This window comes from Salarias fasciatus, chromosome 12 (genome assembly GCF_902148845.1).
Source record: "Salarias fasciatus chromosome 12, fSalaFa1.1, whole genome shotgun sequence".
In the NCBI taxonomy this organism is placed as follows: domain Eukaryota; kingdom Metazoa; phylum Chordata; class Actinopteri; order Blenniiformes; family Blenniidae; genus Salarias; species Salarias fasciatus.
In genome coordinates this window covers 10521575-10547409 of record NC_043756.1, presented here as the reverse complement: position 1 = coordinate 10547409, position 25835 = coordinate 10521575, and the positions used below count along the sequence as shown (strand labels likewise).

The 25835-nt window shown below is 43.3% G+C and overlaps 1 protein-coding gene across 1 annotated transcript in view; it reads left to right on the top strand.

Annotated features, from left to right (window-relative positions):
* LOC115397720 (RCC1 and BTB domain-containing protein 1-like) overlaps positions 1-20919 on the top strand; it is a 218195-nt gene extending 197276 nt beyond the window's left edge. The window contains exons 5-8 of the mRNA XM_030104162.1: positions 11350-11387; positions 16885-17005; positions 20294-20354; positions 20916-20919. Of these exons, the coding sequence (XP_029960022.1) occupies positions 11350-11387; positions 16885-17005; positions 20294-20354; positions 20916-20919 (224 nt within the window). The remainder of the gene's footprint in view (positions 1-11349; positions 11388-16884; positions 17006-20293; positions 20355-20915) is intronic.
* Positions 20920-25835: the final 4916 nt, after the last annotated feature.

The window sequence follows — 25835 nt, the reverse complement described above, 5'->3', positions numbered from 1 at the left end:
TTTGTGAGAGTCGGCCCCTCTCTCTCTCTCTCTCTCTCTCTCTCTCGCTCTCTCTGTATAACCTGAGAGGGTAAGGCTAGCCTGAGCAGCTCCCATGCCCTTTTGCAAATCAACACACCCAGAGCAGTGATTTCCATAAAGATGTCTTGGTCCAGCTTTGCTTAAGAATAGGTCGACTGAAATAGGTAGCTTAGCGGTAAATGTCAGACAAAGATCCAAGAGGCAGGCAGACATGGAGAAAAACAGAATGAGGGAGGGGGAAAAAATGTGCAGACATCCTATGCAAAAAATGTAAATAATTCAAAGGTCTGTGGCTGAATTGCTGCTCTTGACATCACCATATGATTTCCAATGCCTACTTGAATTTAACAGCTTTTCTTGAGCTGCTCTCCAGTTTTTTACCATCGCAGCCAGTGTGTACCTCAGCAAGTGTTATGGCATGTTCTAATTCACAACTTTTATGATTACCAATTCTATTTTCCGATTTGTCAGCCTTCATTGGGGTACGCAGGGTTCTCCTGGAGAAGTCCTCAGTCCGTCACAGAACAAACACACTAGACAGACCCAGACACTCACACTTATGGGGAATTTAGAGTCACCAGTTAGTTTAAAACGCATTTTGTTGTCTCAATTAAGCAATTATATTCCTTCATTTGTACAGTATTGTGTGATTATTTCTTCTTTCGCGATGAAAATACAGCAGCAGAAGTGCAGGAGCTGCTGATGTGGCGTCTTCTCCACAGGCAGAGGTCAGTGGACGGTCTGAATGAATAGCAGCTGTGTTTTCTCCAGGACCAGTCTTTTACTGGTGGTCAACACTTTGCCCCCATACGATGCAGGATGCCCTGGATTCCCACGGATAATAATAGCTGCTGAGAGATGTGTTGAAGAGTACAGCTGTGGCACGACTTCTCCCCTCTTCCTGGCGACAGCCTGCCATTTAAAACGACACTCCTGCTCTCTACAACTATTCTGTGCTTTTTCACAGAAGGTTTTTTTCTGAAAATTCATCAGAAAACATGTTTTTAAACTGAAATAAAGTGACATACAGCAATGTCAACTGTCAACAAATGCTAAACACAAAGAAGTGTTTTTTTTTTTTTTTTCGCATTCAGAAGTGCTGCAACGAAATGTACACAACATCTGCGTCTCTGCTACTTAATGACAATGATTGACAATGCTGACATGATTCGGTAATGACATTTCAAATAAAATGCATCCACATGTCACTTTTAATGGCCTGTTAGGCTCAAAACAAACTGTTACATTTACCTATTTTGGATTCTTGCATTCCTCTGCGGGGGCCCCTTGTCACTAGTGAGTGTTTAGCTTGTGAAAGACACGACCTCCAGAACTGAGTAACCCTCACACAGTGGCATCCACTCACTTGCTCATACACATGCACTTTGAATGTGTTTGCCCGTGCTTCAGTGTTCACATGTGCAATTTATGTGTGCAGCCTGTTAACTTCCCAGACATCCACTGTATGCGTGTGGGTGCAGATTGCTCTGCAGGTGTTTGGATCACTTTGACGTGTGTGTTGTGCGACTCGGCCTATTTGTGGGTAACTGTGAATTCATATATGGCAAACTCGCAGACTGTTTTAACTTCTGAGAGGCCGCTCATGTGCGTGCGTGTGTGTGTGTGTGCATGTGATGCGACAGATAGCTGATATCTATCTGGGTGTTAAGCTGATTAGTGTGAACTGTGGCCAGGTTCATTTGCATACGTTTCTTATCTCATTAGATTGGTATCAGCCTCTGTCACCATGCAAGGCCTTGACCGGGATGTCTTCGTACCTCTCTCTATAAGCGCGCGCACACACACACACACACATACACACAAGCACCCTTGCTGCCCCTGGCAAACAACAACGCTAATGTGTAACACCAGCCAAGAAGTGCAGGCTCCTCATCTCCTCTTGTCACCAGCACGACCACATCACGTCCTCTCCTCCGGCTCTTTCTGTCCCTGGTCTTATCAAGGTCATTAACTCTCATCTCTTACTCTCATGTCTGAACTGTCAACCTTGCTCATCAGACGGTTTCTTTTTTTTTTTTTTTTTTTTTTCCCACGCCACGGCCGTCGTTTATCTTTGAATCCTTTCTTTTTTCTTGTAGTCAAATGCTGTATGTGTTTGCAGAGACAGTTTGGGTGTGATGAAGATGTCACAGCAGTCCACCCTGTGTTCAAAGAAACTGGTGGGATATTTGAAATCTGAGTCGTAAATAAAGAAAAAAATTTATGCAAGGGTGAATGTCACTCATGTGCACATGTACTATTTTAAGACATGCAAGGATTCTGAGTGGATCATTAAACTGATGAATCAAGTTCAATTTGAACCCCCCTCAAGAAGTGCTTTTAAAATAAGTATCTTCCTTTTTAGGAGTTTATTAAGTCAGGCTTCTCCGCGGCTTTCCATCCATCAACGGGCCTCTAAGAGCAAAGAGTTTCTCATTCGGAGAGTGACTAATTTACTTTCTGAATGAATTAATCTTTATTGTAATTTCAACAAAAAGGAAGGGAATATTTTCAAGAAATGTCTTGCCTGAAATTTTAAGTCATCAATCTTTAAAACTTAAAAATTGTCCATCTAAATGCAGCGCATGGGGTAACTTTTCAAAGTGGAAAAAAAAAGAAAAAAATCACAAAGAAAATGTCAACTTTGAGAAATTATTTTCTGTGAAATTTGCAAGCTTTGTGTATTCAATCAGTAAGTATTTAGCCATACCTCTATGCTTTAACACAAAAGGAAAATACATAAAGTTTTGCAAACACTTTCAAATTGTTTTACTCGTTTCCTAATGCCTTGATGTAAAAAAATGCCCGGTTCTAATTGTTTCTGAAAATGACAAATATCATGAATTTAAAAACGCTGTATTAAAACAAGAAATCAAAAGAGGATAGTTGTATTTTCATAAAAGTGGGAGCATAATATATATGGTCTGTTGTGAAGGGAGCTGGGCAACAGAAGTCACATATCTGTTTGGATATTATTATTATCAAAAGTTTTTCGTCCTTCTGATGCATTTATTTGGAAATTTAACAACATATCTGTCTTTGACCCAAGCAAGAGCGCCCCAGGAACGATTGTCTGCTGAATCGAAGTTCTACTTTTTAGAACAACTGCATTGTTGTTCTGACTGCTCTCCAAAACGATGGTGCATGAGCCACTTTCTCCAGCCTGCGCCTGTGCGTGGTTTCCTCAGGCAGTGCCGGCGTTTGAAAGACGCGTCTCACGCTGCTACTAGATAGCACTTTATTTACTATCATGCCTTCCTTACCAAGGACAGCATTAACACTTTGTTTTATGAGCTCTGTCAGTGCTGCCACGCCTGTGGACAAACCAATACATTGTTCTCATTTATCTATCAAGTGCTTGCTCGCCTTGAGTGAGCGGACCTGCGCTGAGTGCCTGTTTCGCCACTGCTCAGTCGTCTCCTCAACATATTTTCATTGTCAGGCTAAGCTGTTGATGTTCTTGGAGACGTACCATACATCATTGTCTCGATAGCTTGTAAATACAGAGGTCACATTAATTTTTACGTTGCAGCCAAAAGTTATATCGTGCTGAAGTTAGTGCAAGTTGTTTTATTGAGATTTTGATATCACTTCAACCAATATAATAAAGCTGTCATTTGTGGAACGGGACCTTCGCTGTGTTTAGTGGCTTTGAAATGAGCAGCTGATGAAAGATAAGATATGCAGTCATATTGTCACTTTAAACAGTTAAAGAGCTCGGTGTTGTGCAGCTTTAAAGAATGCAAGTGAAATGTTTAAGCGTGTTCAACTTGAGAATGGAGAGAAAAGAGTGTGCGATAAGATTATTTGTGCAAGAAGCAGAATGGTTACATGGCTTGGAGCAACTTTCCCAACGTCTTTAGTATTTTGCGTTTCTCTTCTCGAGTGTTACTAATCAGTTTCACATCTGTGTTTTCTTGAGGACTTGTGTGCACGGTGGAGGAAGCATCAGTCTCAGGGTACGGTCAGATGATTATGACTCAAACTCGAAGGAGACACTATGTTATCAGGTTCATCTATTGTGGAAATCAGTTGACTGTTTAGCTTAATTCTGCAATAATCTCAAATTAGCATGGGTGGCAGAAACAACTAGTAGCACGGATTCAACTCATCAAAAAAGCAGCAAGGGAGGATAGACTCACCTCTCTGACCAAACCCTTAAGTCTGTGTATCACTCCTGTTCATTTGTTTTTATTGCAGGGGGACACAAAATCATCTTTCTCATACAGAAATTGAAGCTGTTTCATCAGCAGACTGGACTAAATACATTAAAGTCTTTGCAACTTTCAGAACATTTATGATCTTACCACATCATTGCATTATTCAATTTCTATATTATTTCGATATCGGCATTGATGAAGTTTAGACGCAGTAAAAAAAGTTTTGTGATCTTTTTGTTTCATTGCACTTTTCATTTTTAACATTTTTTTGTTAAAATGTCGCTGTGAAGAAGTTATGAAGAGTAATTGTAGGAGTTGCTCACATTTTAAATTAACGTCATGGCTTGATTATTCAGGCATGACTAAATACCAAACACCCATCCCATTTGGAGGAACTTTTCTGTCACTTCACACTTGTTTTTGTCACTGTATTTGTAGTCTGACAAAGTGTCCCTGACCTCTTCGCAAATTAAAAACTGTGCCCAGACTGTGACACAAGAGAGTCCCACAGTTTACCTCTCAGCATTTTTTATTTTTTTTCCACTCTACCTCCTGTGCGATGAAAGCAGTACATGTACTTGCCTGCAGGTTAACTGTTAGTTAGAGTTAGGGGGGAAAAGAGCGCTACTAAGACAGCCCCTCACATCTCTGTTCCCTTCAAGAGGCTAATGCTTTATTTATAACGCTGCACCCCCCAGGTGCACACCTCGGGTCCCAGCGCAGCCCCTTCTCTTCCCCACAGGTATACTCTGCGCCTCTGCCTCGCACTGTGCTACCTAGCACACCTTCACATGCCTTTCCTTTCAACATCCCACTCCTGCGGCTGCATACGGGGAGGAAGTTGGTGGAGAGAGATACAAAGACTCGGCGTGACGCACGTACAATCTGCAGACTGAAGCGGTTTCACAGCCGTGGTCTCCGATGTCTCTCTGCAGCTCTCTCGTGTGTCGGAGAGAAAGAGCTGAATTCCCTATCCTCCGGCCCTGCTCGCTCCCGCCGGGCCGGAGAGACGCCACAGCGGAGGGAGAGAGAGGGAGCGAGCAGTGGAGGGAAAGAAATGTGGAGGAACACTAAAGGAATGGAGAAGTAGAATCGGAGGGGAGGTGAATGGGAGAAGACAAAGGAGTGGCGAGGGGGGTGGGGGGGGGTGTGGAGAGAAAAGAGAGATTGAAGAAAGCATGATAAAGAAGGAAAGAAATAGTGTCTCGCTCTTTTTAAACTTGGAGATGCTCAATCCCTTCTTCTCACTCCAACCTGCATTTCTGGGTCACTAGAGACATTTAAACTGCACTTATAATTAACAGCTATTTTTAAACAGGGAGGGAGAAGTGGAGCGGTGGCGAGGTACAAAAGCATTAAAATTGCCCCAGATTCGCTATTGAATAGGACACATCAAGGCAATATGCTGGCAGATCAAAGTGAGCGAGGAGAAAGGAGACAGGGCCGATCAGTGGGGATAAATTGTTCCCTTTATAATGGCATAAGAATAGACCTCTTTGCAGCTGAAACAATTTAATAACTGCATTCATTACCTCTGTCCAGCCTGTCTGTCTGTCTGCTGCACAATGTGTAACCGCTTCTGCCATGCACTACCTCCCTTTGTCTCGCTTTCCCTCTTTTTCTTTGTGCTCCAAACTTATCACTTCATTTCTTTTATCTCTTTACATCTCTCAGTCCTGGTTTTCTTGGTTTTTTTTCTTCTTTCTACCTTCCTGCACCCATCCTCCACAAACTCCAGCATCCTCCACCTTTCCTCCAGCCCCCTGTCCCAGCCGGCTCCTCTCTTTCCCCCCTGAACGCTGCTTGCAGCAGCCACAGAGTTTCCACTGAGCCGATGTGCTGCAGGCCCCACAATGAAGATGTGCAATGTCTGACACTCTTGGAATGAGAGCCCTAATAGAAGGGGAAGCGGTTATCACAGAGCTCCCCCAGGACCAGCCTCTGTGTGCCTGACGCTAATTATGGCGCATGCAAATGAATGTGCAGCATTAAAATCAGGAGGAGCCTGCCTGCCTGACTCTGTGCAGAGAGGGGTTGCGTGTCAGTTGTGCGAGTGTTTGTGTGTGTGTGCGTGCTTTCATGCTCGTGCATGTGTACACCGTGAGTGTGCGAGCTTGTTTGGATGCATGAAAGTGTGTGTGTGAGATGGTTTGTATGCCTGTGCACAGCAGGGATGAACCACTGGGCCAATGCCCCTTTTAGCTTTTCACACCTGCAATGGTTCAAATACTCAGACCAATTCATTCTTTATTGTTTTATTCATTAGTATAGACTGAAGGAGTGGGCCATGCATCAAGGATTAGGATGAAGAAACAGGCAATAACACAACCCCTCTCTCTCTTCCTCTCATTCCCCCTCTGTCTCTCCTGCACAAATGTGAGGCTGAGCACAGAGGATCTCACAGGAGGATTCCTATAAATACATCTCTCTCACATTCACGAGCAACCTCTCCAAGAGGGCGTCTTTATTAAAACCATTTTGTCTTCCCTTTGTGCCCTTTGTATGTGTGTGTATGTGTGTGTGTGTGAGTGTGTGTGTTGTGTGCACGCGCATATAATTGTATTTGTATGCACATCATGTTGCAACACATGAGGGTGTTAAAACACTTGTACATTGTATTTGATTGACTTCACCTGTGTGCTACTTTGTGCCCTTTTAATTGTACAATTCCTCCTTATTTTTTGACAGTGTTTTTGCAGTGGCACTTATATTTGACAATATGTTTCTGTTTTCCCAGTGTGTGTGTGTGTGTGTGTGTGTGTGTGTGCGCGCATGTGTGCGTGTGTGTGTGTGTGTGTGTGTGTGTGTGTGTGTAGTCTATATGTTGGCCATCTTATCTCCCCATTAGCCTCTTGTGCCCTGACCAGTATTCCCCCTCTCCCCTTCCTGCTTTTTCTAATGGGTAATTTAGCCATGCTCGCCTGACATCTAGCCTATTCCTTGTTTAGTTGCCATGGCTACGCAGGCCTATGGATTGCTCCCTTGCTCCCCTGGCCTTGCTGTGGATGCTATAGATGTCTCAACTATTAGAGGGCAGAACTGCTAAACACAGAGCACACACTTTCCCTCATACACACACAGTTGAAGCTACACAAATAAACAATCAAGCACTTTGCACTGAATATAGATTAATCTTTCTGCAGAGCAGAATCTCTGACTGCAGTAAATAAGCTGTTGTGAGCGGTGATGGTGATAGTGGATTAATACCATAAATGCAATTTTAAGGATTATTTTATTCTCTGAATATGAATATTGTTCCACCTCAGTGTATAACGGATGATGCCTCCAAACACTCAAGGTCTCCTTTGATGTCAGTTTGTGTCATTTAGGGTAACGTGCAGCACCACGGTTCAGACTGGACTTAATTGTTTTCCCTGAACATTTAGCATCACTGTTATGACGCGCCAGGGCTCGCTGGGGGAGAAACATGCTTCAGTCTGCATGGAATTATAAATGCATGTGTTTTATTTTGCTTTTATATTAAATGATAAATGTATTTGAAAAGTTTGTACTCCTCCACCTTGGAAAAAAAAAAAAGAAAAAGTTCATACTTTGTCATCACTTTTGTGCGGCCATTGTAGTAGTTGCAGTGGCGTATGTGCCGGAGCAGCTTTCTACAGAAGTTGCACTACAGTAGCACATAGTGGAATGATGGTTGTCAGCAGACAGAGGAGGAGAAATAAAATAAAATACAGCTCTGGATTTGGTCTCTCTTTCTCATGTATTTTGCAGGACGTGCAAGTTGGAGGTGGAGGGTTGCAGCAAGGGGCTTCAGGGTCAAAACAAACAAACTGCTTGAAGTTTCCATGCTTTTGCAGAAGATCTTGTTGTCTTTGAAGTTTTCACTATCGAGAGCTACGGAGGAGAGAGGGAGAGGCAAGCGGGTATAGAGAGAGTTAGGATAGGGAGAGCAGCGAGGGAAGGGGAACGTGTTACAGAAGTGTGAAGCCCTTGAGTTGAAACTGTGCCTGCCTGGGCCTACAGAGAGCAGATGACAGTAGCTTTGGTTCCTTTTGCGGAGCTCACAGTACTTTTGCCTTACATAACCCCTCCCATTGTGCTTTTTCAATTATTTGGGGAGAAATCTTAAGTATGCACTTTAAAATTTAATGCTTTCATGTGCTCCAAAGTTGGGGGGGAAAAGAGGAGGGGGCGCATCACAGATCACACATAAAGGAGACGACTCTGTCAAGTTTCCAGAGTATCAACAATTATAATATTCTATAAGGTATATCAGCGGGGTTTAGCAGTGTGTAGTAGTGTTTTGGGGGAAGAGGGAGAAGCTCGATGCTTAGACAGACATATAGCAATGTTGGAGCAGATGCGAGCGCTTGCAAACTTAGACGTTCTTATTTTTTACCCTTCCCCCATCTCCGATTCCCCCTTAAGGTGCCCCTTGCTCCCCTTCTCCCCTCCCTCTGCTTCTCTGTGAGGTTAAAGCGCACCTTCTCACTAAAGGGCTCTGGGGTCACGCATCTGCATGTGAAATGTGAACCCGCTGACATTCCAGGGCAGCCCTAAGCCGTGCGCTCCTTTTGTTCACCGGGGTGCCAGTGTCAGGGCCTAACAAGCCCGGCGAAGGTCTCCGGGAGAGGAGAGAGAAAGACGAGGGAGAGAGGCTGGTGTGTTGTTGATGCCCTCTGAAGCCATTTGGTGTCACAAATGGGAGAGCAGAAGCGGAGAAGTTGTGTAAATACTTTGTTTCTTGGGCTGGATGTGACACCACATGACACCGCCTCATGTGAAAAAGATGTGTGGAGAGATGATGGGTCGCTTTATGGAATAAGGTCAAGGCAACCTTAAAAAAAAAAAAAGAAAAAAAGAACAGGTTTCCTTGACAACACTTAAAGCATTAGTGGCTGCAGGAGCAGCATTGGCACCAACTCCAGCTGTACTGATAATACCGTATCAAACGAGAGCCCTCAACTTTTCATCTGATCTGCGGTCTCCATACAGGGTCGTCCCTGTGATTTTTCGAAAATGTCCAAACTCGACTAAACCTGCTGTGTTTAACCTAAGAGGGGACTCTCAGGCAGAGCACGGTGGACATGCACACTCTTTTAAATCAGGCAGCATACAGAGGTGCAGGGCTGGGGTCCTTTTCAGCCTGTGAATTGAGTTCTGAGGCACAAAGGGCAGCTATTCACCAGGCAGTGATGGACTTCACACTCGCCTTTATGTCCTCACTGGCAGGCAGACAGAGAGTGAGGGGGAGAAAGTTGTGAGTAAAACATGAAATGAAAAAACAGAGGGATTGCCCGGGAAACACTGTGGATTGAGAAACGTATGATTATGACATTTTAGGTGAAAAAAAAAATTCCAATATGATCAATCGATTATGACAATAAATACATTCCCTTAGTTTTAGAGTGAAGAGGTACATGTAGCATGTTATCAGTTTTATAGTTTGAAATAAGTGCAATCTGAAATCCTGTTGCTTCCTTGGCTGCCTTCCTTCTCACACTATTTGTTGAACTTTTAAAATGAGTGTTGTCTTATCGATGCCCACCCCAGTGGACAAATTAGCAACAGCATGTCTTTTTGCTTTTAAAATCACGTTATTGTCTTTTCTCTGCTTCTCATAGTATGCAAGGTCAAGCTGTGTGCAACACTGGATACTGTTGGGCCCGCAGGCCATATATTTGACACCCTTGCCTTATAGGAATTCAGAAGCTTGAACAAGAGCCGGGCTGCCTGGAAGTAACCGCGTGTCTTCTCTTGAGGAATAAAGCAGAAATACATGCGCTAATATTATACACCTGCAAATATAATCTCACAGTATTAACAAAACCTTTTCACTGAATGTCCTCCCTGGAAGGCAGAGGTAGAAGAAGAAGAAAAAAACATTGTGAGTAAAATATGAAAAGGAAAAATGCCAAGGCAGAAAAGGAAATAGTGGCTTGAACTGAGAAACGTATTTTTACAAAGTGTTTGGTTAATTGCTTTGAACACAAGAATTTCTGTCTTTATTATTGTGCTTTCTAAACTCCACGTAACATAATGTGATCAGATCAGGTGCTGCTGTCTTCCCTTACAATACATCCGTAAATAATTTCTATAAAAACATAGAAATACCAACTCTGATATTGTACACCTGCAAATAGAATTTCAGAACATTACGAAAGCTGTGACTAACCAAATCATGCTTATTAAGTTTTGAGGATTTTGTTTTTTGTTCTTTTTTTTTTTTTTTTCACACTGTTATTTTATGCATCTGGGTTTGGTTTCACACACTGTCATCACTCATTCCAAAACCTATGATAGCATTTATTGTAAAAGAGGTATCTGTCAGGAGATTAATAAAAGTGTCACATCAGACAGTAAAACTAAGCACAGTTTGTGCCTGTTATTACTATTTTGAATCTGATTTATTCGATCTCAGATACTATTGGGATGAATTGTGATTTCTGGAAACAGCAACCATATCGCCGACTTTACCTCTTCAGTCACACGCGGCCCACACCAGCAGTCTGCAAACTTCACACACTTCCTCCACGCCACTCTTGCACATCTCGTGACGCCACACAAGTCTGCATGTGCTTTTTTTGTGATTTACTTAAACTAACATATTGTAAGTGGGGCCCGACACTCTCACCCCACATTCCTCCCCCCCGGGGAGCCCGATGCAGTGTGAGTGATTCAGTTAGCGTTACTACATTAGAGCCGTCCATCCATCCGGTCTGCGTTTCCAAACACATCCATCCCGGTCCTAGTTAAAACACTGGGGGATCTCCTCCACTCCACCTCCACCCCCCAAAGTCTTTTATGATGTCCATAAAATGGAAGAGTGCAGCTTTACTTGAACTAATAATATCTGAGCTTACAGGGCTGTGATTGATGATCTTTAAAGCCAGCCCGATCGGTCTCATCTTTCTTCAGATTTTTATCACTGACTTGTTTGCAGTCATGTGCAATCACAAGCACCGGGAGAGGTAACAAGTGCTTGATGTATGATGCTTGAGCCACTTTTGTCAGCTGCGCATTTCCCTTCTCTCCCTCCACTTTTGTTTTTTTTTTTTTTTTCTTTTACTTCTTCTCTTCTATTTTCACCACAGGCTTCTATTTGCTGCCTCTCTTGGATTGTTGCGGTCTGTTTGGTGTACTGTTTTCTCTGTACACTCCTCTCTCTCACTCGTTTTCTTTCTTTTTTTCTTTTTTTTTTTTACAGATGGTGGGAATGTCTTCTCCTGGGGGATGGGGCAAGAGGTGAGCCAAACATTTTTCCACTTTTGGTTCAGCCAGGAGAGCCATGCTTACAACTGGACTTCAGACTTTTCTCATCTTGTGTATCGACCTCGCTGCTCTTCTCAAACACAACCACTTTCAGTTTGTTTAAGACATTTTAAGATTAGTTTTTTTGTTGGGTTTTTTTGCAGTTCTTGAGTAGAGATTAAAAGGTTTTGAGTGGAATCCTTTTGATCATTAACATATCCTTTATAATACACCAAAACTGCACATCTTTTAAGTTCTGTAAATCACCTTTATGAGATCTGCTGTTTGTCCGTTTTGACTCCTCTGCTTCATGTGGACAGAGCAGGAAATCCTCTCTTGTGGGATCTCTTGCAGTTTGTTCATGTGTCTGTGTGTGTGTGTGTGTGTTATAGTTCCCCTGTCCTGTCTCTCCTCCTCTGTTAGATGAAGAATCCCACCTGTCACTGAGGATTTTTCTGGCCTTTCATTTAAGATGTTCTCTAAAGAGCCGCATCATTACCCGGGCTTCAGGCGGAGCCCGGAGAGTGTAAAACCGAGACCCACCTCAATCCCTCTGTTCCTCAAACTCTCTGATTCTTTTTCCTCCTGGCTTTGGTGTTTATCTGGGAGGTTGTTTGCAGCCAGAGCCAAAGTTTGATCACTTTTACGATACGACGGCGATGACGCTTTGCCAGGACACTGAAACAAACACGCAGGTGAAGGTTAGGGACGTGGTGGAGGGGGTGAGCAATGAAAATGTTAGACGTCAGTTGTTACGAGCTTTGACGCGGCCTTGGCTTCAGCATCCTGCGAGCTTACATTTCAGGGTGGCTCCGAGTCAAACGAGACTCATTGGGTTTTTCATAAGCGTCCTCGCGTCTTTATAAGTTTAAGTTAAGTCTCTGCAAGGACGCCGTCTCTTTTTCCTCTCCCCTAATCACGCTCTTTCTCCCATCTCATCTCCGCTCTCGCTTTCCCTCGGTTCTTGTCCCTTTCTGCCCCTCTTCTCCCACAATTTTATCCCGCTCTTTCTCCGTCTCCCCTATCTTCCTCCCCTCCCTCGCTCCTCTGTCTTGGAGCCATTCTGATGATTGATTGTTTCTCTGTGCAGTCTGACAGGATGTAGCACACTCTCGGCCCCTGGGGCCCCCGACAGACTGCACCACCTGATTAAGACTCCCTCTGTAATCAGCTGCACAGTGCCACACCGAACCACTCCCATCAACATGTAGAAAAATAAAACAAAAAAAAAAAACAAAAAACCTTCCTCCTCCTCCAAGATAACGCTGTTTCTTATTCAAGAAGATGTGGTGAAGGTAGATCTTTGAATGTATTTTTTTTTCTTATTAACTAAGCTGATACTTTCCTCTCTCCAGAGATTAGAGGTGGTTGTGTATCAGTCGCAGCAGAAAAATAAAAATAAAAACCAAAAGGTCTTCAACTTAATAAAGTTCACCGTTGTCTACTAAAGTAAACGGAGGCAGCTCTAACCCTATTATGTCTGGTAATAGTGTTAGAGATAAAAATCTCATTGTTTTTCTCCTTTTGAGAGTTAAAAAAACAGCCTGTGTTGTATCACATGATTGAGGTGAGAATGAATTTAAATGGTGTCAGAGAGCGTGTGCCACCAAACACTTTCAATAAGGTAACAAAAGAGAGCCAGGAAAAAGCATTGAGACAAACAGGCCAGCTAAAATAGCCATAGAATACATACTTTGTATAGCTGGAAAAAGATTTTAATAAATCTTTTTTTAATTTAACTTGCAAAATGTGTATTTGAAAAGATTAACCTGTAGAGATAAATTGTGTTTATTCTATTTACTATAACAGAAAGTCTGCATCACTGATGTTGTGATGGTGACAGTCCAGAGGCATGTGCCCGATGCTTAATGCTGAGCAATAACAGGTTCAGATCTGCTGAACTTGCATCAGGAAGTTAATCAAACCGCAGACCAGAACTGAGACCAGCAGATTTCTGTGAGGTCCAGATTATCATAATTTTATTTATTGGGTTATTGTGCTGAATATGTACATACAGTGGTGTAGCGGTGAGCTATTTCACTTCTTATCTGAGAGAGAAAACATTGAATTGTGAGCAGGGTTTGCATGTTCTCACTGCGTGTGCATGGGTTTTTGCCTTTTTCTTTCCACAGTCCAATAACGTGCTGCTGATTTAAATTAGTGTCTCTGAACTCCTTGCAGGTGTGAATACGAGTGTGTGTGGTTGTCTGTCTCTCTGTGTTTGCCCTGTGATAGACTGCTGGCCTGTCCAGTGTGTATACTGTCTTCACCCATCGTCGGGTAGAATCAGCTCCAGCGCCCCTTGATTGCTCGAAGTGGTACACATTGATAATCACTGCTTCAAATGTAGCAGAATCAGACAGAAGAGCAGCTCAGGGGGAGCTAAAGATTACCGTAGATTGGTGTCAGCAACGATTAGGCAAACTGAAAGCTTAATGGAAAAAAAAGTGGGGGGAAAAAGCATGGTATTTTTGCTGTTATTTGAGTGTGCAATGACCAAACTTATGTACTAAACCCGATGATATAATAACATTACAAAGCATAAAATCACACCAACTTAGAGTGTGAAGAACTGTGAGGCTTTTCACGCTGTTTAGCAGGAGTACACTACACTGCTGACAGCTTGTACTATGTGTTAATGTACGTGTAAGGTATGGCCTCAGATCAGTGTGTCCATTCAGCCTGTCGCCTGCAATCCTCTCTATAATGTAACGATTATGGTGACTCATCAGGCGTGGTAAATAATAAAAGAGCCGGCCCGATGGTGCTGGAAGCCCCGGGCCTGGTTCCAACACAGTTCAGGCCTCATCGAACCCTGGGCCTGTTCCAAATTGATTCTAATACGGTTTGGGATGGAGAAGTAAACTGATCATCATACATACTTTGGATGTACAGGTCGTACAAGAAAAGAACATGAAAGAAAAAAAAAACCTGTCTGTGCATGTGTGAAAGGCAGCGTGCATGGGTCTGTCTGTGCATTAATGTGTTTTTATGCATGCTCATTCTCTCAAATGTGTGTACATAGTGTAATAATCTTTGCCTGTGGGTGTGTTTGGTATTTTCATCATGCTCCCATTTATATCTGCCTCTGTTTTCCCTTTCCCTTCCTGCTGATGCCATCACTACACACATTGTGACTGATGACAGTCGTTGCCACAGTCTGATGCTCTGCTGCTTAATGTCTTTTTTGTTTATTAATTAACTGCAGGACATATATGCTGAGAGACACCTATTGATTCTACTGCTGCATTAATTGATTTTGTGCTTCACTAATCATATTGTTGCTGCAGATCATTACTGGGCCTCTGTTGTTGTTGTTGTTGTCTTTGCGGTGGAGGATTTTGTGTTGATATACTGTGTTCTTAGTTTTGTGGGTGAAGTATTGAGTGATTTTGTTATGCTTTTCTTCTGTGCTTTACTGTATGATAGAGAATTGAAATGAGGAGGGGGGGGGGAGTCCACAAGACCAGTCGAAAAATGCCACTGCATGCTGCCTTTGTCTTGAAGATTTCAAAAGTTGTCGTCATGTGCCATCACCACATTCCTAAAAACAAATACATATTTATACAAAGAAGACAGCGTGCCTTTTGTAGAATACATGCTAAGAATCAATTTATGTCAATAAAAAAAATTATGTCTATATTTTATAAAGTGGTGAATTAATAAAGTGATAAAAGGTAGAAAAAGTGATTATTAAAAATGATACCTTCAGGAATACAAGTTAAGAAAAAAACATAGAAATTACAAAAGCAAAAGAAACTGATCCAAAAAACAAATAAAAGCATTTAAAGCAAATTAAATAAACATTTCTGTGGCATTGAAAGGAAAAATAAAAGACCATCATCAGAAGACAAAGCTAAAATAAGTACAAAAGATAAATAAAAAAGCTAAAAGATAGCATAAAAGCAAATATACTGAATAAAAAAACAAAGACTCCCACAATTTTTGGATATAAATGTGACTTTCAAGTGAAGAAATTCATAAATGTAGCACAAACTACAGTTGTGTGATTTTGTATGTGTCAATAAGTTTACATTTATCAAATCTATTTGTGTTTGAAGAAAAATCAAATGTTCCTCACAAAGTTGTGCAGATGCTCTGATATAGGAAAATGTAAAACAAAAGCCAAGAAATATGGATTACATTGTAAAAAGCAAGCATCAGAGCCTGACAGTGAAGAAAAACAAAGTGTTTTATGATATAAAACACGACTCTTCTCTGATTGAAACAAGCAGATCCTCGTGTTTGTGTTTATCTGACTGCCAAAGGTTCCCCAGTGAGTCTGACCGGGGGTTACAGTGAAACCGACGCGTCTGTCTCCTGCTCACCAGCCAAATCAGCCGGTTCAGCTTGACTGGGCCCAGTTGTCTTGGTTTCATACTGACGACTGTCTGGGAAAGGTCTGTCTGGGGTTCAAGTACATTAAAGTCATCCGCTCCCCTCCCGCTGAGCCCCAACACAGATGGCTCCAGATGCAGCTGGCACAGCATGGAGCAGCACCTGACAGCGCCCGTTCACTCAGACGCACCAAAATACACATATACAAGTATAAACGCATGCAAATGCACGAGCGCGTGCACGAGCGCAGGTATGGACACATCTGCTCGCTTAGTGCATCTAAATGCAAGCGAACTCGCACGCTCGTCCTGACGGAGGCACATCCACTCACACCTTCGGTACTCTCACACACACACACACGCGCGCACACACATGCTCACAGCAGGAACATATGCTGCCACGCATCTACAAATCCTCACAGTAGCGCACATATGAATAAGCAATTAAAGAGTCAGATTACTACATGGCGCACACATACACTCAATTGTAAACCCATACATATTGTGCTCGCTTTCAAACATATGCCAGAGCATGCCGATGTGCACGGTGCAGAAAGCCTTTATCTCTGCAGGAGCGGGCAGGAAGGAAAGGAGCGGGACAGCTGAGAGAATTCAAATTGAACACCCTCACCATTTGTAAGCCAGAGAAAGATATAAATGGAGAACAATGCATCCTGTTGTACTCGGTGAAAGACTTGGGCTATTAATGTTCTGCACTGGAGAAGGCTGGTAAATGAAACATGAAACAAAGTAGACTTTTGGATGGTGGAAAAATATGCGGAGTGCCTTTTCAAATAGTCAATTGAGCAAGGACAAATTGCCCGTTGGGGGTGTCATTTATGGCATATATATGTAGCGGATTCCATAACCAGGCTTTACCGAAACGCATGTATGATACTTGTCAGGTGATCTATGAGTCTGCTTTGACAGCCATGTTTTCACTCAGACGTGGCAGGACAGCATGAATTAGAAATGAACAATAGAGGAGACTGGCTGGTGCCACGCCAAATGGGAAAATCGTTCCTCTCAGAACTCAAATAGCACTTGGAATAGTTAAATAATGACCAAATCCCATCCGTGAGCAATAAAATGCGTGGGGTTAGACTCTTAATTGAATCATGTGTCTGATGCTGTGTCATTGGGTCTGCTTGCAGGGACAGCTTGGACTTGGGGAGGACAGGACGCACGTATCCGCTCCCTGTCTTCTCAGCTCTCCTCAGCTGACTGAGGTCACACAGATACAAGCAGCGGACGGCTACAGTGCAGCCGTCACAGGTGAGCCGAGCATTGGCCAAGCAGTGCAGAAATGTGTGTTTTTACTCAATCCATACAGATTCCAACGCACCACATGCAACCTAAACAGTGTGTTTGTTTAGATTCATTCATCCATCTATTAAACCTCGTGAGGCCAGTCCCAGTCACAGACACTCACATTCTCACCTACTGGCAATTTAGAATCACCAATTAGCCTCAGTTGCGTGTTTTTGCCATGTGGGAGGAAGCAGGAGTACCTGGAGAAAACCCACACCCACAAGAACGTTTTAGTTAATAATTGAGACTCTTTTCATAGACATATAGGATCATTAGGAGTGAACTGTACAACTCTAATTATTCACTAGGTTTATAACCAGTAACCCTTTGTATTAATTACAACCTTTTACGTAGCTCTCAGGTTTAAAAGGGGTTGATAATCACTGTTTTTTGCTGTTCTACACTGCATAGCATGCTTCTGTGTATCAATCTGCCATCATGTGTTGAGTCGGCAATGTTCTACATATTTAATGCACAAGCAGGTTGAATATAAATCAGATAAGTATGTCTGTAAATCACATTTTTTGCCTGTGTATGTGTCAGAGTAAAAATGCCCTATATTGATAAAGTCTGTTTATCTTCTATAGCTGCGTACACCGAGGACAGGTCACCAGTCCATCACAAGACCTACATACACACACACCACATCTTTATCAACTAATGCAACTTTAACTGTGTGAGAGAACCCAAACAAATACAAGACGCACATGCACACACTCCTGAGACAGACTCAACGGTGCTAACCACCACATCACCATGCGACCCGGAAGCAAAGTCCTTTTAGCTTTTATTTTGACCCTAAAGTGTGATTAAATTAAGATAATTTAATCCAGCGTCTTCTTCTAACTGCAAATATCTCGCATTGTGATTAAAGAAATACTAAAAGTTCACTCCGCACCATATATAAAACAACTTATTAACTTGAAACCCTTATTTTCCCAGTAGTATCCCTCACTGTGGCTTTGAGCCATGCAAATTTTTCATCTACATCATTTCATTGAGTTTTAATTAACACAACAAGGATTCAGTGTCCTCGAATGACATCACTCGGAGCACAAATTCAACCTCATTAGCTCTCAGTATCTCTTAAGCCAAATGAAGCTGTGCAGTAATGCACTCAGTTTTAGTTTTATGTGTCAGATGATGTACATAATGAATTGATTTGTTGTTCAACCAGCTATCCCTAAACTATTCTGCTGAGATCTCGGGCTATCCTTGTAGCAACTTTGTTTTTATTGGGACTAAGAGGCTCACCATCTCCTTGCATCCTCTTCCCATTGGCCTCATTGGCTTCGTTCTAGTTTCTAGGGACGAAAACTTGGAGCCTCGCAGGTAGCGTCAGATAGTTTCTTGTGTAACCTTTTTGTCTCTATTCTTTAACTTGTATGAATTTCAGCAGTCTGATTCATCTCTGCTCTGCTCCGTAGAGAGTCATTGAACTGCCACAAAACTAGTTCTAATACATTTACACCATTACAGAGTGTCAGGAAACCACTTCTCCTTCAATTGCTGCTTGCCTTCTGCCAGACAGCTGGAATTAAAGTGGTTACACTACAAATGTAACATCACCCACTTAAAGAGAAAAGGCACTGTACTTGTTTCAAGACCGGGGCACATTTACAGCCGACTGCTATACTGCAATATTCCGTCTTAAGGAATTGCTTTATGTGGAACAGAGGCGTCTGCTGGCACTGCGTGCACGGCTTCTGAGCTAGAAATGCCACCGGTTCATGAAATGAAGTGCAGTTGCAACGTATTAAGTTTGTCCCGTTTGAATTCTTGGCACGTTGAAGAAAGAGAGCCTATACCTGCTCATGGTACACTTATGTGTTTAAGAGATCTATAAAATGTTATTATTTAAAACAAGGTCTTTATGGATTGCTTACGAGACATGCTTAGCACATGATTGATCTGACCTTTCGCAGACTGTCGTTCTTTGGGAAAACATCAGCTTTAACCTTTTTTAGCTGGATTAGTCTGCCAGCATCCCTGTACACACCCACACGTGGGTGTGTGTATGTGTGTGTGTGTGTTTTTATGTACATGTATATATGTGTTACGAGTGCACACACACGTGTTCGGGTGTGCTGTGAAATGCCAACTAGCAACGCCTGTCTCATATGCTTTTATACCGTTTGCTTCACTGAGATGAAAATAATACATTACTGATTGATTGATCAATCATGTCTGAAAGGGTATCTGCGTTTGTGTGTGTGTGTCTGTGTCTGTGTGTGTGTGCGCGCGCACACCAAGGCTACGTACAGCTTGATGCAGAATAGAGATTGATGGAGGCTTGCCGTGAGGAGGATACTCAGTTATCTCCTTGTAATTAAAATCCACCTCATAAAGATTATTGACTCCCCCACCACACAAACCAGTGTGCTCCTTCGCTTGGCAGGGTTTGCAAAGCGCTTCTTAAAAAATGAAAAATAGCATATTAAGCAGCACATATTTCCCATTTATGCGGAACATTTAGATGTGGTTAAGTTATCGTAATGTGCAATAAAACCTGGATGTGAAATTTGTAATCCACTTTGGAAAATTGCTTACTATATTGCTTTAACATCCCCTGAAAGAGCTTTTGAGATGTGTGTGCCAGGTTTATTGTATGCCATAATTTAAAAGTCCTCAATGCAGGCAGTAAATATAAATTTATTAGTGGTGGGTTTAAAAAGCCAGGCTGAGGTAGCTTGAGTGAGTGGATGCTTGAGTGTTAGCAATATGTAAGTACGCACAATGTGTGTCTTTTGATAAGTGGCAACTGAGAAAGTGTTTATCACCTTTTTGGCTCACACTGCACCGTGTGAGCGTGTGTAGTCAGAATTCAATAAACTAATCCAGAATTCACAAACTTTTGATCTATGCTTTACTCTACAGAGCGTAATTATTTATTGTATATAATACTTCTGATCAGGCTCTTTGTTTCTTTACGAATCAAAGGCTTAACTCTGGTAGACTTGGGTCTGGTTTCTTCCCGTGAAGAGTTTCTTTCACTCGGCAATTTTCTTACGTCAACGCAGTAAACAAGAACAATCTGATCTAAATCCAATAAGGGACACATGTTTAAAACATCTACTCCGCTGAGAAGCAAACAACAGGCATGAAGTCATTTTCCTGCTCGAAGTTGAGGAAATATGCGACACTGCGTTATACTGCTGAGGTATCTGTCTGAACTTCTGCCCTTTTGTTTCTATCTTCAGCAGGTGGAGAGCTGCTTCTCTGGGGTCAGATCCCCTGTGTTTCTCGGGTCAGTTATCACGCGGGCCTCAAAAGGCTCTGGACCCCCCAGCCTGTTCCGCTGGCAGGCCGAAAGGTGCGTGTGAGAAAGACTCTGCAAATTATGTTTCCAGGCTCCTCAAGTGTAAAGAAGATGAAAGCCCCGGGATTTTCTGAGTATGTGAGTTTTAGCCAGATATGCATAAATTCTTAAAGGGTAAGTCCACACTGAATCACACCGGGTTGAGAGCTGAATCTGCACTGCTTTGCGGGGGTTTAGAGCATCCAGCGATGTACCAGTGAAAAGCTAATGGGAAACTTAAAAAATGTGAGTTTGTTCAGGCGATGATTAACAAAGCAATTATTTTAAACTAAATTTAGAGATGTTGCTTCTGAATTGTTCAGTAGTGACGTGTAAATAGATGCATACTCTGCTCTCATAACAGCGGCAGATTCTTTACCTTGCAGTTCATAACCCCAGCATCCTTTTATCACAAAGACCCTGCAGGAGTGTCAGGTGCCCTTGAGACCTTTCTTATAAACCTTGCTCATCCTGTGACTTCACACTCATTCAAACCAGTTGGACAAGCACAGAAATCCAGGTGCAGAAAACAATCCGAAGAACGTTTGTAATTCCTAACATGTCGTTTCACTGCAGGTGAATGACGTCGCCTGTGGCACGTGGCACCTGATGGCTCTTGCCACAAGTGAGTATCATTCCTCTCTAAATGTTCAGTATCTGTCTTCCTAATTGTTTTTAAGGCGGCGTGAGTGGGTCATCCAGTGTAAACGAGGCAAATTCAGGTTTTGAGTCTTAATAGTCTCCTCTTTCCGCTCCACACACGCTGGCTTCTCTTCTCCTTCTTCAAATGATGTCTTGTTCCTCCTTACAGCCCCTCCTCGCTCACTTTCTCACTCATCAAACCATAATTCACTTCAGAGGGAAGCATCATTAATGCACAGTAGGACCCAGCAGCTTGATGTGTGCTAATTATATTGTGTGTTTTACACGCTGGATGACTTTTGCTTAGTCAGTGATGAGCTCAGTCTCTGGTAATTGTTTTTGGATGTGATGAGTTTATAAAAGCCTGTCTGTGGCGCGTGTATCTGCGCATGTTACTCCTGTGTGCCGTTCGTCTATGTGTGAGTGGACGTGAGGCCGCAGCATGAAAATCCACATTTCCACGTGCCTCTGCTCGCTAGTGCTGCATTAAGAACGTATGCGGCGTACACTTTTCTTACACATAGCCAGAAAGCCAAGATAATTCTACAGCCTTGAAAATCATAAGCCTCTGTGAACTTTAATGATTAGCAAACAGTCAAAAATTCCAAGATCATCCTGACACTTTAAAACTGCATGCAATTTTTTAAACTCCATCATTCCCGCTGAAAACTTTGACGTGCACGTTCAACCATGTCGCCGCACACCATCACTGGCTCGCATTCTTCATAGCTAATGTGATCCTTTTAGTCCTGTACATCAGTCAGTGCTACAGCTAGAAATGTGCCTCAGCCTCTGGCTAATCATGCTGATTGGAGGTGTCCTTTGGCTCACCTGGGGGCTTCCAATCCTATTAGGCCAACAGTCCTGAGCCTAGCGTACCCAGCAGCCGCTCGTGTTTGATCACTGGTGCTTAGAGCCCACACTTGTCCTCTTATGTTGGTGTTAAGGCATGGAGGAGAGGAGCAGCAGGGTGGGGTTTGGAGGGGGGGGGGGTTAAAATGTGATCTCCTTAACTCTCTAGGGGGGCAGAGGGGAGTTTGGTGCCCCACCTCCCTGTGCGTGACACTCCTCCGCTCCTCCAGCTGGAGTTGGTCTTTAAACTTCTGATGTCGGCTGAAAAGCGTAACACTGCAAGTTTCCTCCGTGTGATGGAAACAGGAGAGATTGAGAGCACGTGGAAATGAAAGATGGAAGAGGGGCTACTGTGCAGAGGAGCCTGAGAGGATGTCCGTGTTGTTTTCGCAGTTTTCTTTTTTCCAGAATGAACTCCATGTATGGGTTCAGAATACACATCACGCTCTCTTTTTTTCCCCCTCTTCTCTCTGCCTTCTCTCTCCTGTCTGGGCACACCTGATCTGATTACATCCGCTCTGTCACCCCTTCCCATCCTCTTCTATCTGTTCTATATACCTTTACCTTACCCCCACCCCGCCGCTTCCTCCCCCCAACTTTCCTCCTGACTGCAGTGCTCCCTCACTGCATGCCCATCACTATGTCTCTCTCGTGGCTCTCTTTCTTCATCACCCACAGCACTTTGCTCCCCCCCCCCCCCCCCCCCCTCCTCCTCCTCCTCCTCCGCCCCCCCTCCTCCACCTCCACCTTCTTCCCTGGGCCAAGAGCGGCCAGGAAGAGCCATGTGTTTCCAAAGTGGACTGGATGGGAAATCGAAGCAGGGCTTCTGTGTTTATCAAGCCACAGCTCCGTCACCTTGCTCCCGACTCCCGTCTGGAGGCCCCAGCAAATTGGTGACAGCAACAACAACCCTGCAGCACACATGCCCTTTTTAAAAGTGCACACGCACGCACGCACGCACACACACTCACATGCACAATATAGCACCTTGGCCTGTTTAGTTTTATTGCTGGTGTCAGGTAAGGAGGTGGAGGTAGGAGTGCTGTCTAATGTTGAACTCACACATAGACACACACACAAGCAGACGCACACATACACACACACTCAGACGCAGCTATTTCCACCCCTGCCGACACCTTGGCTAACGAGACCTGTGAACTGCAGTGACAGAACTCCGAGACTTGTCAGAGTCCCACTCATTTAATGCCAAGACCCGGCCCCAGCTCTAACCCAGCCGCTGTTTCTGTATGCACACCAAGCCACAACCTGCAGCACAGCGATATACTGAACCCGAGTCGACACAATGCCACTGCACCTTCAGGTTAATGTTGTTTAAATAATACATTCACTCCTGTGATCTATGATGTTCTTCACTGAAAAGAGGAACCCGCTGGATGAGAGTGATATTAGGCTGAAGTGTGTGCCGTGGTTTCTGCATGTCATTGTATTGATGAACACATGAAGCATGACTTCTGTCCTCTGTGAACTGCTCAGTGTGTCGCATCGCTCGTGTCTGTCCACTTGTCTTTGTAACAGTGCAGTTATGTGTCTGTAAACATGCCGCACTCACAGGCATCTTTATCCGAGGCATCTAATAGTCTGGAGCCCTTACAAGTAGTTTTGCACGGAACACTGCCCCTTTTGTTGCATGTGTTCGGGATGCTTTCTGCTCAATATCTTTTTCAGTGTCCCCTCTCCTTTCTGCGACGTGATCATGTAAGTGGAGGATAAAGGAGAGTGGACTTGGGCTAGAGCCCTGCACGGCCTTGCTACCTTGGAAATTAACTGCACAAACAACGTCTGGCCATTGTGTCTAAGCACTTACAACGATGCCATTTAAGAGACTATTGATCCGCCCAATGCAGGGTCAATCATTCGATCAATGGTGTGTGGGTTGGCTGGCTTGAAGGCTGTTTGACTGCATGAATGAATGGATGGTTGGCCAGTGGATGAATAGACGGTTGGATAATGAATGGACAGATGGATGGATGGATGGATTGATTCATGAATGGACTTTAAAACTGATGCACGGAGGGCAGTAATGTCAGGTATGCGTATGTGTGAACTTGTATGGCTCTGAAGGTCTCACTTATCTGAACTCTTTTCTATGGAGCACGTCGACGCCATTTGAGACCCTCCAAGATTTATAAATGTTGCAGTTAATTTTTGGCCTGGCCTTCGCTAAGAAGCACTTCAATGCACACACACACACAAAAATAATAACTCAGCAGCAAAAAAGGGACTTTGATCTCTTGGTCATAACTTTTTGAACTTTTTTCATTGTTGCCAGACATCTTCAGCTGTCTTAATATTTGCCTCCTCATGAACACACAAATGAGTACAGGTGCCAACAAATGCACCATTCCGGGAAACCTGGGGCTCAGTGCCCAGTCCAGAGATACTCCCGACGCATAGATGGACACCAGTGAGCCTAATGTTTTCTTTGCCCTGAACCAAAATTTCCCGAAAAAGGAGCACATGATGAAACAGTTAAATGTATATGAATGCATGCTACCAATTAATATTATTGTTTTTTTAATTGAGTTCAAATTTGTCAAATATATACAGTACGCAATATATATAAGTATGTTTTTTTTTAACAAAGCTTGAAGCCAAGCGAGATATGAATAAAAAGTCATTGTCATTAGCATGTTCTCAGTAGATTGTTGTGATGTGTTTACACCAGGGTCGATTGACCTAGTTAACCAGCTCCTGGCAGCACAACATGGAGAAATGAAGCACAATGCAACACAGGGGAGGTTTGTGGGTTCCTTTACTATTCTTACATGTGAGCGAACACATCCATAGCCGTGTTCATCGGGGGCTCACAGAGGTCGTGCCGCCTTGTGACGGGGCGAACAAAAACGAGGAAGGGAGCTGATTTAAAATTCTGTATGGGATATCAATTGTGCCCCCTGCATATTTCTATGGAAAATTTGTAAATAGATCCTTTGTAAATAGCTTCTCTCTTGCCAATCACCCTGTCTGCTCTGTGCACAGCTGCATTAAAAATTGATCCTTAGCCGCACCAGGGTGAAATGCTAACATCGCTGCCAAATGACTGATTAAAAAGAAAAACCTTTAATCTTTGCTTAAAAGTGTCTACTGCCTTGGCATGCCTTTCCCTGTGCTCCTCTATCTTCCAAGGCTGTGAAGGGGAAGGAGGGGGTCGCCGTGGGGGAAACGGGGTCACGCTTCATGTAGAGTCAGCGCTGTACAGTGATACAGCTCGAGAGGTGAGGGATTTGGCTAAGAGAGGATCCAGGAATCCGCATGCATCGCTCTCTTCTGAATTTAACCTTAAGCCAAAGGTTAAAAATACATTTGAGCGTTTCACAACAGGGGGCGAATGTGTTAGCGCGACTCCTAATAGATGGATGAGAGAAAAGTATGTTTCCATCCGACTAAACCATGCAAGTTCAAATCTGCACGACTGTGCTGACAATGCAGCGAACACAATAGTCTGACACGCCTTGAACCCACTGAGTTGCACAACAATAGGAATTGACACACTCCTCTTGATGATATTCAAATTGTGAATAAAAAAGCCATGAAATAAAGAGCCACGAACAAGAGATTCAATTAAAGGAGATGAATAACGGCACTCCAGTGTACATTGGAGGTGCTGAGTGTTGTGTTTGTGTTTCAGGGAGCAGAGAGGAGAGCAGACATTGTGCTCGCCCAGAAGCCGAAGCTCACTTCAGAGACCTTGTCAGCAAACCAGCGAAACGCACAGAGAAAGAAAACACAGTGCAAGTAAGATAAACACACCTCCTCTTTCCTGCTCTGTAGCCCTTTTATTGACTGGCTTGCATACCGTACGGCTCAATCTGTAACTTACCTCAACAGCTCCCTAACTTTTACAGCGGATCACTCTGGAGTGATGTCTTCCTCGAACGCAGTCCCTGTCTGCTTTCTTGACATCCTCATTTCCCGTCTGTTGTTTTATCTGTGGAAATCGTCTCTCGCGTTGCATTGTTTGTGATTATTTTGTAACCGCTG